Source organism: Cherax quadricarinatus, chromosome 23 (genome assembly GCF_038502225.1).
Source record: "Cherax quadricarinatus isolate ZL_2023a chromosome 23, ASM3850222v1, whole genome shotgun sequence".
Lineage (NCBI taxonomy): Eukaryota > Metazoa > Arthropoda > Malacostraca > Decapoda > Parastacidae > Cherax > Cherax quadricarinatus.
Genome location: NC_091314.1, coordinates 32,478,432 through 32,491,773, shown reverse-complemented (window position 1 = coordinate 32,491,773; position 13,342 = coordinate 32,478,432). Strand labels below are relative to the sequence as shown.

Below are 13,342 nucleotides of genomic sequence, written 5' to 3'. Positions count from 1 at the left end.
GTATGAAAAAAAAAAAATTTTTACCACATGAAATGTTAATTTTAATACACACAAACTGAAAAAGGCATGCACAATTACATGACACTTACTTTTATTGAAGATCTGGTGATGATTGATGGGATGAGAGGAGGGGAGAGAGAGTGTTAGTGTTTAGAAGGGGAATCCCCTTCCATTAAGACTTGAGGTGTCGAGTCCTTTTCTGGGGTTACTTCCCTTCTTCTTTTAATGCCACTAGGACCAGCTTCAGAGTCACTGGACTTCTTTCGCACAACATATCTGTCCATAGTGGCCTGTACCTCTCGTTCCTTTATGACTTCCCTAAAGTGTTTCACAACATTGTCAGTGTAATAATCACCAGCACGGCTTGCAATAGCTGTGTGAGGGTGATTTTCATCCATGAAGGTTTGCACTTCAAGCCACTTTGCACAGATTTCCTTAATCTTTGTAGTAGGCAACTTCTTCAATTTCTCTCTCCCCTCCTCTGAACCAGTTTCCTCAGGTCTGGCCTCTTGCTGTTGAAGTTGATCTATCAGCTCATCAGTGGTTAGTTCTTCATTGTCCTCCTCCACCAACTCTTCCACATCATCCCCACTAACCTCCAACCCTAAGGACTTTCCCAATGCCACAATGGATTCCTCAACTGGCATAATCCTCTCAGGGTTAGCCTCAAACCCTTCAAAATCCCTTTTGTCTACACATTCTGGCCACAGTTTCTTCCAAGCAGAGTTCAAGGTCTTCTTAGTCACTCCCTCCCAAGCCTTACCTATAAGGTTTACACAATTGAGGATATTAAAGTGATCTCTCCAAAACTCTCTTAGAGTCAGTTGAGTTTCTGAGGTCACTACAAAGCACCTTTCAAACAGAGCTTTTGTGTACAGTTTTTTGAAGTTTGCAATAACCTGCTGGTCCATGGGCTGCAGGAGAGGAGTGGTATTAGGAGGCAAAAACTTCACCTTAATGAATTTCATGTCCCCATAAAGTCGCTCTGCCACGTCTGTAGGATGACCAGGGGCATTGTCTAACACCAGGAGGCACTTAAGTTCTAATTTATTTTCAGTTAGGTAATCTTTCACATTGGGGGCAAATGCATGGTGTAACCAGTCATAGAAAAAGTCCCTAGTGACCCATGCCTTACTGTTTGCCCTCCACAGCACACACAAATTCTCCTTGAGGACATTCTTTTGCCTGAACGGTCTGGGAGTTTCAGAGTGATACACTAATAAAGGCTTCACTTTGCAATCACCAGTAGCATTGGAATACATCAACAAAGTAAGCCTGTCTTTCATAGGCTTATGTCCTGGGAGTGCCTTTTCCTCCTGAGTAATGTAGGTCCTGCTTGGCATTTTCTTCCAAAACAGGCCTGTTTCATCACAATTAAACACTTATTCAGGTTTCAGTCCTTCACTGTCTATGTACTTCTTGAATTCCTGCACATATTTTTCAGCTGCTTTGTGGTCCGAACTGGCAGCCTCACCATGCCTTATCACACTATGTATGCCACTACGCTTCTTAAATCTCTCAAACCAACCTTTGCTGGCCTTAAATTCACTCACATCATCACTAGTTGCAGGCATTTTTTTAATTAAATCCTCATGCAACTTCCTAGCCTTTTCGCTTATGATCACTTGAGAGACGCTATCTCCTGCAAGCTGTTTTTCATTTATCCACACCAATAAGAGTCTCTCAACATCTTCCATCACTTGCGATCTCTGTTTCGAAAACACAGTTAAACCTTTGGCAAGAACAGCTTCCTTGATTGCCTTTCTGTTGCCCACAATAGTAGCGATGGTTGATTTGGGTTTCTTGTACAACCTGACCAGGTTGGCGACACGCACTCCACTTTCATACTTATCAATGATCTCTTTCTTCATCTCTATTGGAATTCTCACCCTTATTGCTGTAGGGTTGGCACTAGAAGCTTTCTTGGGGCCCATGGTCACTTATTTTCCAGATAAAGCACCGAAAACACTGTAATAATACGAAATATTCCGATTGTATGCTTGGATGTTACCGCGGAGGCTGGCTGGTAAACAATGCCACCGGCGGTACATGTGAGGCTGGCTGAGGGCGCACATTGGACGCGTCTCGGACGAAGAGCGGTGAGCGGATTTTTGGGTGGTATGTGAGGCAAAATTTTTGCGATAAAAGCGAGCAGTATGCGGATTGTACGGTATGCGGGGGTCCACTGTATAGCAAAATGTTTGGATGAATGAGCAGAAGCTTCCTCACTCGCCCAGAGACAAAGCCAAACTAACTCACAAGTGGCCCCAGCTGGCGGATGGATGCCTCCCAAATGGCCGATAACCGAATTAACCCTTAAATGGTCCAAACGTATATATACATTTTTTCAACATCTGAAAATATGTAAAAAAATGTAGATCTTCTTTTTTGTTTTACATTTGAAAACCTGTAAAAAAAAACTTTTATCTACATTTTTTTTTTTTTTGTTATATTTGAAAATATGTAAAAAAAAGTAGATCTACTTTCAGAGCAATACGAATTTGAACGTCGATCTGTTTGGACCGTATAAGGGTTAACGGCCGATAACCGGGCGCCAAAAAACCGGCTGATAACCGAGTTGGCCAATAACTGAACCGGCCAATAACCGGGGGTCCACTGTATATCAGCAACACTTCTGCAAGCGGCAGGACTCCATGTTGCTGTCGGGTGAGCATTCAGCGTCAACTTCACAGTTTTATATCTTGGAAAGTACTGACCCCTAAAATTTTTTTGGTCTTATTACACACAGAAAATTGCCATCCTTAACCAGTAAACGGTCCAAATGTATATATGCGTTCTCTCGCTCGGCGCTCTGAATATTTTGAAAAAAAAAATTTATAGAAATAAAGAGTGCATTTTTCTAAGTGTTATAGGAAAAAAAATTTTTTAGGGTCAATACTTACCGAAATATGAGACTGCGAAGTTGGCACTTGGCAACCACCTGACGGCAACATGGAGAGCTGCTGCTTGCAGAAATTCTACATATTTACCGGATTTTTTTTCCATTTTTGTTTTTTTAATATTCTTGGTTTTTATGGTATGATAATTATGTTTTATTGTAAATCTTTTGATTTCATTGCCTACTGTTTTTTTTTTTTTTTTTTAACAAGTCGGCCATCTCCCACCGAGGCAGGGTGACCCAAAAAAGAAAGAAAATCCCCATAAAGAAAATACTCTCATTATCATTCAACACTTTCACCTCTCTCACCCATTATCACTGTTTTTGCAGAGGTGCTCAGAATACAACAGTTTAGAAGCATATACAGGTCTCCCTCAACATTCGCGTTTTCAGCTTTCGTGGGCTTCACACATTCGCGAATTCCCAACTGCCAAATTCCCAGCCTCCAGATTCCCAGCCGCCAAATCATATTTAAGTTTCCCGCCACCTGCGAGTCCCTAGTACCCTCCCTCCAACTCCCGCAACTGGCAGCCAGCCCTCCCACCAGTGTGGCGAGTGTTTTGTTTGTTCATTATTTGCTATTAAACTACAGTATAAATAATGTAAACCCATTCATGACTGCATATTGGAATGGCTATTTGGACAGGTATTGAATGGTGACATCATGTGTTTACTCTTGAACACAGCAAAGAATCAAACATTTCTGCTACTGCTAATAATAACAGTAGTAATAATAATAATAATAATAATAATAATAAGTGCGATAGAATTGAAGAAGGAAATTGTACAAAAATACGAGGGCTGAAGCAGTGGTGGAGGAAGTGGTTGACACATCATCAGTGTGGCTTTGTTTATGTTGGAGTGAGCATTAGTCCCCGTGCTCTTCCAAACATTTCACAATACATGTAATTCATTGTGTTTGGTGCTTGTAGATTGAGTGCGACTGGAGTGGTAGAGGCAGTGGTTGAGGAAGCGGTTGAGGCAATGGGTGAGGCAGTGGGCGAGGCAGCAGTTGAGGCAGTAGTTGAGGCAGTGGGTGAGGCAGTGGTTGAAGCAGTGGGTGAGGCAGTGGGCGAGGCAGCACTTGAGGCAGTGGGTGAGACAGCGGTTGAGGCAGTGGTTGAGGCAGTGGTATTTAATAACGTACATGTTAATAATAATAATAATAAAAGTTAATAATATGTATTATTATTATTTATAACATGTTATTAAATACCACTGCCTCAACTGCTGCCTCCACCATTGCCTCAACCGCTGCCTCAACCCCTGCCTAAACCGCTGCCTCTACCAGTGCCTCAACCGCTGCGTCACCCACTGCTTCAACCACTGCCTCAACCACTGCCTCAACCGCTGCCTCAACCACTGCCTCACCCACTGCCTCAATTGCTTCCTCAACCACTGCCTCTACCACTCCAGTCGCACTCAATCTACAAGCACCAAACACAATGAATTATTGTGAAATGTTTGGAAGAGCACGGAGACTAATGCTCACTCCAGCATAAACAAAGCCACACTGACCATGTGTCAACCACTCCCTCGTATTTTTGTACAATTTCCTTCTTCAATTCTATTGCATTTATTATTATTATTATTATTATTATTAGTAGTAGTAGTAGTAGTATTACTATTGTTATTATTAGCAGTAGCAGAAATGTTTGATTCTTTGCTGTGTTCAAGAGAAAACACATGATGTTACCGTCCAATACCTGTCCAAATAGCCATTCCAATGTGCAGTCATGAATGTGTTTACATTATTTATACTGTAGTTTAATAGCAAATAATGAACAAACAAAACACTCGCCACACTGAGTGGTGGGAGGGCTGGCTGCCAGTTGCGGGGTCGGAGGGAGGGTAGTAGGGACTCGCAGTGGTTGAGGAAGTGGTGGAAGCATTGGTGGAGGCAGTGGTGGAGGCATTGGTGGAGGCAGTATTGGAGGCAGTGGTATTTAATAACATACATGTTATTAAACCATAACATGTATGTATTTAGTACAATTTACGACGTTTTCATGTATTTTATGATTGTTCATGGTTCAACAAGTTAAGGAAGCAGTATTATATTTCCTTACAATATTTTGGGGCACCAAACATTTGCGATTTTTCAACATTCGCGAGGCTCTTGATCCCTAACCCTCGCGAATGTTGAGGGAGACCTGTACGTATAAAGATACACAACATATCCTTCCAAACTGTCAATATCCCAAACCCCTCCTTTAACCCTTTGACTGTTTCAGGCCCCTCTCTGAAACTGTCATTCTATGTCGCCAAATATTCAAAAAAAAAAAAAATTATTTTTTCTTACGAAAATGTTAAGATTATTTTTCTGAGTGTTTTAGTCCAAAAAAAAAATTTTTGCCATCGGTACTTACTGAGATATAGAGCCGTGAAGTTTGCAGAAAATGAGCCGCGTATGGCAACAGTGGCGACTGCCGCTCACCCGGTAAACTTTAGTTTACTTGTATTTGAAGGTTTTTTGTTTTTTTCACTATTTTATTTTTTCTCATAACTTATGTGGCCTATGAGACCAAAGTAAGGTGCAATGTACATATATACACTCGTTGTATACAACACAATAAGCACACAAACATAATTATCAATATATTGTTTACAAAACTTGTTTACAAAAACAAACAATCATCCTCCTCCTCCTCCTCCTCCTCCTACTTCTCCTTCTCCTCCTCCTCCTCCTCCTCCTTCTCCTTCTCCTCCTCCTTCTCCTCCTTCTCCTCCTCCTCCTACTCCTCCTCCTCCTCCTCCTCTAGTTCTCCTCCTCCTCTAGTTCTCCTCCTCCTCTAGTTCTCCTCCTCCTCTAGTTCTCCTCCTCCTCTAGTTCTCCTCCTCCTCTAGTTCTCCTCCTCCTCTAGTTCTCCTCCTTCTCCTCCTCCTCCTCCTCCTCCTCCTCCTTCTCCTCCTCCTCCTCCTCCTTCTCCTTCTACTTCTACTTCTACTTCTCCTTCTCCTTCTCCTCCTCCTTCTCCTTCTTCTCCTTCTCCTCCTTCTCCTCCTTCTCCTCCTCCTTGTCTTGTGTGAGAGTGTGTTGCTTATAATTGTTTTGAGTCAGAAGTCGGCAGCTGTCAAAGTGACATATTGTCTCATTACTCACACCCCCTACCTCCTGTCAAAACAATGGGGTCGGACGCTGCTTCCCCTCCTCCATTCTATCTAATTATCTTTCTCCCTCATTCTATATCTTTCAATCTGTCTGCCTATCTCTGTCTCACAGGTACACATAAATACAAGTATACATAGTGTAAATTACCAAGGATAACCCAAGAAATCCAGACAAAGTGCTATACTCTGCTTGAAGATGTGAGTAAAGGTGATGACACAGTCTTGTGGCTCTCTGAGACAGAGAGCTAGATGGACAGACAGGGAGCTTGACAGACAGACAAATAGACAGACAGAAATGTTTGTGTACCAGCAAAAACAAAGGGAGGGCGATGGTCATGTAATATTACCCTCCTTTACGCTCATCAAAGTCAGCTCTTATCAGATGTTATCTCCCCTTATCTTGTCACTGTCATGGGGTGGACTTTTTTTTTTCTTGCTTCAAGGGAACAATATTATTACATCTTCTTCTTCCTCCTCCTCCTCTTCTCCTTCTCCTCCTCCTCCTCCTCCTCCTCCTCCTCTTCCTTCCCTCCTCCTCCTCCTCCTCTTCCTCCCCTCCTCCCTCTCCTCCTCCTCCATTGCTTTTGGTCTCAAACTCCTCCAAATCATGAAATTGATCTTCACTGACACTTCCATCTGTGTTAGAGCATCACTTGGGAAGAGAAGAGTCCCAGATTTGCTAGGGAATCACATATTTCTTACCGCTAGACATGCTGAAAAAGGACAACTGAAATGGCATTCCCACAATGCACCACTGGCTCCCCGATTTTTTTTATATGGTGCACACTGACCATGGAGACCCATTCTCTCACATGTGGGCCTACCAGCTTTCTCCTGCTTGATTTGAAGCTGCTAGAATTTATGCGTATAAATACGTCAGAAACATTGGCTCGTAAGACGTATTTATACGTCGGAAACAGTCAAAGGGTTAAAGTGCAGGCATTGTACAGTGGACCCCCGCTTAACGATCACCTCCCAATGCGACCAATTATGTAAGTGTATTTATGTAAGTGCGTTTGTACATGTATGTTTGGGGGTCTGAAATGGACTAATCTACTTCACAATATTCCTTATGGGAACAAATTCAGTCAGTACTGGCACCTGAACATACTTCTGGAATGAAAAAATATCGTTAACCGGGGGTCCACTGTACTTCCCATTTCCAGGACTCAAGTCTGGCTATATAAAAAAACCGGTTTCCCTGAATCCCTTGACTAAATATTACCCTGCTCACACTCCAACAGCTCGTCAGGTCCCAAATACCATTCGTCTTCATTCACTCCTATCTAACACGCTCACACACGCTTGCTGGAAGTCCAAGCCCGTCACCCACAAAACCTCCTTTACCCCCTCCCTCCAACCTTTTCGAGGACGACCCCTACCCCGCCTTCCTTCCCCTACAGATTTATACGCTCTCCATGTCATTCTACTTTGATCCATTCTCTCTAAATGACCAAACCACCTCAACAACCCCTTTTCAACCGTCTGACTAATACCGTTGTTTATACACCAATATTATATACGAAATTACAGTTGACCCTATGTTTTCGTCTATCTCTGTTATCGCCGATTTCGGTTTTGGCAGACTTTTTTCTTCAATTTTTTTGTTCCGTTTTCATCGATCATACGGAACCTGTCCAGTGCCCAGTGCGCAGACAAAGCCACCTCCCACATGCATTTTCAGGCAGTATCGCGTTGTTTCTCGGTGAGTGAACATATCCTGCCAGGTCATACGAAACATTTCGTAATAATCCATTGTTTTTGGCGCTTGTTTATTGTGTGTGACTGCTAAATGAGCCAAGCCACCATGTTCCCAAAGAAAGCTTCTAGTGCCAGCCCTTTGGTAAAGAATGTGAGAAACACAATATAACTTAACCCCTTCAGGGTCCAAGGCCCAAATCTGAAGTGGTGCCCCAGTGTCCAAGAAATTAAAAAAAAAAAATTTTTTATTTTTTCTTATGAAATGGTAGAGAATCTTTTTGTGAAGGTAATAAAACAAAAAGTACGAAATTTGATGGAAAATTGACGAAATTATGCTCTCGCGAATTTTGATGTGTCAGCGATATTTATGAATCGGCGATTTTGCCGACTTTGACTCCCATTTTAGGCCAATTACATTATTTCAGTCAACCAAATTCTTAGCTATTTCACTAGTATTACTTCTATTCTATCGATTGAGCACAAGAAATCACCAAGTCAACTGTTTCAACTACAAATTAAAGTGATCAGAAATTGTTAATTTGGCCAATTTAACACAAAGTTCAAAATATTCCAATTTCAAAATAGGGTCCAGAATAAACAATGTAGGTATTCCTGGAACTAAACTAACATTTCCTCTGTTCATTAGTTACGTTTTGAGGCTTTACAAATAAATTCCATTTTGATTTTTTATTCACATAATGAATTTTTATTCACACCAAAAAATAGAAGAATTACTGTTATGCAATACTGTAATAATTGTTTAAATATCATCACCATATTTGTGAATGCATATTAGACCCACCAGCTGGCGTGTATTAGACGTGTGAGGTCGTTTGTTTACTCTTGAATATCGGCAAAAATTTAACATTTCTGCTATTTTGAGCTCAGTTTCAAGCCATTTCCAGTGCTAAAACCAATCAAAATCATCTCTATTTCTGTAATATGTCTTCCATTCTATCAAATGAGACCAAGAAATCGCAAATACAACTATAAAAAACATGCAAAAAAACACTGCAAAGTCGCTGTTTTAATCGAAAAATCATGATTTCAGTTTTTTTTTCTCTCATACACAGTGCTGCAGGATCTGTTTTATGTGGTGCACACATACCACATAGATGTATTCTCTCATATCTAGGCCCAAATGTACCACTCACAGTTTATCAGAGTGAACTGAGCTCATGACGTAGATCTACGGTTTGGACCCTGAATGTAAAGCTGTAGATCTACGGGACGGACCCTGAAAGGGTTAAGAAAGTTTGTAGAAAAATACGTAAGTGGTGGTGGTAGAGAGTGGTAGTGGTTGTGATGGTGGTAGAGGGTGGTAGTGGTTGTGATGGTGGTAGAGGGTGCCTTGTTCAGTGATTCAGCGATTCTTCTAACTTCTCCAGAGTTGTTGAGTTATATAGGGCTACAGAAAACACTGCCCTCTCTACCACCTCAGCTGCACCCTTCACCAACATTATGTACGACTTAGGCTTTCAGTGACCCTTATACACCCAACAACAACAGAACACCAGTTGTGACATACATAATGATTTATTTTATTCATTCTAGAGTGTATGTCATGTTTCTGTGTTATTACCCCTTTGAGGGTTTTGGCCATACTAGTACGGCTTACGACCCAGGATTTTTGACGTACTAGTATGCCTAAATTCTAGCACCCTCAAATCTAGTGGGAGAAAGCTGGTAGGCCTACATATGAAAGAATGGGTATATGTGGTCAGTGTGCACAGTATAAAAAAAACCCTGCAGCACACAGTGCATAATGAGAAAAAAAAAACTTTGACCGTTTTTTTGGAATAAAACAGCGACTTTGCACAGTATTTTCGTATGGTATTTATTGTTGTATTCTAGTTTTCTTGGTCTCATTTTATAGAATGGGAGACATTTTAAAAAAATAAAGATGATTTTGACTGGTTTTACAATGAAAAGTACCTTGAAATTGAGCTCAAAGTAGCAGAAATGTTTAATTTTTACCAAGGTCAAAAGTAAACAAATCATGCCAAGCGTCCAATACACGTCAACTGGTGAGTCTAATATTCTTTCGCAAGTGCGCCAATATTATTTATACCATTTTTGACACTAATGCAGTAGTCTGCATAACAGTAAATCTTCTAATTTTTGTGAGAATAAAAATTCAAAGTGAAAAGCAAAAGAATATAAGAGGGGCCTTGAGACGTGACTAATGAACAGAGGAAATGTCATTTTAGTGCCAGGAATATCTTTCTTGTTTATTCTGGACCCTATTCGGAAATTGGCATCTTTTGAAATTTGTGTGAAATTGGCAAAATTGCTAAATTCTGACCACTGTACTGGATAGTTGAAATTGGTAGATGAGTGGTTTCTTGCACTCATTCGATAGAAAAAATGGAGTTCTAGCGAAATATTCATGTTTTTTGTCGACAACTACAGTGGAATTGGCCGAAAATGGGGCACAAAGTGGGCAAAATCGCCAATGCGTAAACATCGCCGAGACCGCTAGCTTCACGAGAGCATAATTCCCTAAGTTTTCCATCAAATTTCATACTTTTGGTGTCATTATGATCGGGAAAAGATTCTCTATCTTTTCATAAGAAATTTTTTTTTTTTTTTTTTTTAAACTTGGCCGACCCTGAGAACGAGTCTCGGAGAGGGCCTGTCAACCCTCAAAGGGTTAATATTGTTTATTATGTTATAGTTCAATTGTGATGGATAAATTAGCCATAGAGTTGATATTAGTGTCATATTCTCCAACAATAAACTCACCTCCCTCTCCCCTCTGCCCGGTCTGCCATACACCAACAAGAGTCTTCAATAAAGGTAAGTGTGATGTTAAATGTTCATTTTTGCATTTTATTACATAAGAACATAAGAAAGCAATAACACTGCAGCAGGCCTGTTGGCCCATACTAGACAGGTCCTTCACAAACCCTCCCACTAACAGAATCGTATTTGTCCAACCCAATTTTCAATGCCTCCCAAGCAATAAGCTTTGATAATTCTATTCACCCATGTGCAAGTCCCACTCAAATCAAATCGTATGTGTGGGGAAGTACCCTGGCTGGTGTGTGGGGAAGATTAGTGCTTTATATTTATTTGTCATTCTTTTCTGCATGTATATCTATATTTAAGCTAGGGAAGTGAGCCCTGATAAGGACTTGGTACTTACGGTCCTTATGGAAGGGGATTCCCCTTCCAAAGAATAACCTCTTTTCCCTTTCCCCTCCTCCCTGTCGTCCTTCCAGCAACAACAGCCTTCAGTAAAGGTAAGTGTCATGTGTATTTGTTGATACTTCTGGGTGTATGGAACGGATTAATTCCATTTACATTATTTCTTGTGGGGAAAATGGTTTCAGTTTTGGCCGATGGCTCTGGAACAGATTAAACACGAAAACCGAGGGTCCACTGTATTATCATACTATCACAAACACACATGTACACACTGATAGGTGATTTTGCACACATGGCTGAATCACATTCTATTATTTACAACTATATAGAAATACTTACATGTCCCACTTATGTTTCTAGAAGTCCACGATTGTATCATACTCCATGAAGCATGGATTCATACAGAGTGCCACCCCACACTGGTGACATATGAATCGTGTGTCCTTTCGCTGTTGGGGTCATTTTGTGGTGGTAGCACACACAACACACTTTTTCTGGGAATACTTCTACTTTGGGGTAGGTGGTATTGGTACCAGGTAGTGACAGTTAGGGATGATTCAGTCTGGCACTTCCCCCACTGGCTGTGGTTGTGGTTGGGAGACAAGTCGCTGTTGAGAGGCAGGTACAGGTGTGGTATCATACTTTTTTGCTATCTGTTTTACGACATTCAGGGAGAAGTCTGCAAAACGTTGTTTTCCAGTCTTTATTTTGTACATATTGAATGCATTGAGCACTGCAATGTCTACAAGGTGGAAAAACACTTTTATATACCACTTGCGACTCCTACGCACACAGTCAACGAACCCTATCATCATGTCACACTTGTCAACACAAAACCACCCTCACAGTCACACATAACAAAAAGTTTTATACCAAAGTGATTACATTTGCTTGGTATATATTGCTTGAATGACAGGCATGCCATGAACAGAATCAAGGACTCATCGACAACAATGTTCTTGAAGGGATAAAAGTATGCACAGAATTTCTGCTTGGTATACATAAACACTTCCTGGATTTTGTATAGAAAATCATTTCTGTTGGGCATATTCCTGTCTGAGCAGTGCAACATTTGTAGCAACAGAGTGAATCTGTTGCAGGAAAGGAGGTCACGGAAGACAGGAGTACTGATAAAGTAGTCTGTGGCCCAATAGTTTTGTATATTGTTCTTATAGGTATGTGATAATAAGATTTCATTCAGATTTTTAACCCCCGAGGGTTAGCCACCCAGGATAACCCAAGAAAACCAGTGCATCTTCGAGGAGTGTAACTTATTTCCACTGGGGTCCTCAATCTTGTCCCTCAGGATGCGACCCACACCAGTCGACTAACACCCAGGTACCTATTTGCTGCTAGGTGAACAAGACAACAGGTGTAAGGAAACGCGTTGAAAGGTTTCCACTCGCCAGGAATTGAACCCGGACTCTCAGTGTGTGAAGCGGGAGCTTTAGCCACCAGGCCACCGTGGCATAAGCATGATAGTGGCAAGGAATAAATACATTTCAGCCACTGTTGTATCTTTCCACCTGCACAGCTATGATGATTCTGCAACCTCTGTGTTATCCATGATATAGCAGTAATAATTGTTCATCTGGGTCACTATCATTTATTATAGGCTCATCAAAGTATAAATGGAAGAAGTCTAACTGTATAGACTCATTTGTTATGGGACATTCTGGCAGGATGCCACTTCCACTTGCATCAAAATCAAAAGGCTGTAGCACAAATATACTTTGTGTCCAGTTCCACTGACGGTCACTTGGTGCAGGGTGAACCTGTTGCATTGGGCATGGGGGAGCAGGAGGAGGGACAGGAGTAGAGGCAGGACATGGTTGAGGGGATGCCAGCCGGTCCTTTGTCTGTCCACCCACTGCTCCATGTGCTCCAGGCACCATGCCACCTACCTCCTCATCCTCCATCCCTGCATATTCTCCTTCATGATCACTATCAGTATCAGTGGTCGAGGTTTTGGATCGTAACCTCCCACGACCCTTGGGAACTGCATATGGCACACTGCCTGAACGTAGGCGCCTAAACATACTCTTCACTGGTGAATAATGAATATCACTATCACTACACGAATCCTTGAATGATATAAAATCAGTCTCATCATCACTTACATCACTTTCACTATCGCTAAAACACTGGGAAAATGATAATTTCCTTTTGCGTAGATGCCTATGGGTAACATTCGCCACTCCAGAGGCGCTTGGCCAAGGGTCTTGTGTGGCCACACCGGCCACCCCAGAAATGCTAGGCCTAGGGTCTGGTGTGGACACACTGGCTACCCCAGAGGTAATTGGCTGAGGGTCATCTAGGTTATCGTTGATATTTTCACTAATTCCTTGATTATTGGTGGCCACATCGGTCTCAAATCCACTAAACTCACGTTCTATATCACTTTCCTCAAATAAAAGAATGTTAATACAATGAGGAATGAGTGAATCACGAGGGTTTGCCATGACGTTGACCCAAGATGGA

At 41.6% G+C, this 13,342-nt stretch overlaps 1 protein-coding gene across 2 annotated transcripts in view; it reads left to right on the top strand.

Annotated features, from left to right (window-relative positions):
- dom (domino helicase) overlaps nucleotides 1–13,342 on the top strand; it is a 479,765-nt gene that overhangs the window by 334,528 nt on the left and 131,895 nt on the right. The window contains exon 18 of one of the 2 annotated variants that reach the window (XM_070088056.1): nucleotides 10,936–10,956. The exons of the other annotated variant lie outside the window; for it this stretch is intronic. Coding sequence (XP_069944157.1) covers nucleotides 10,936–10,956 — 21 coding nt within the window. The remainder of the gene's footprint in view (nucleotides 1–10,935; nucleotides 10,957–13,342) is intronic. 2 annotated transcript variants of the gene reach the window in all.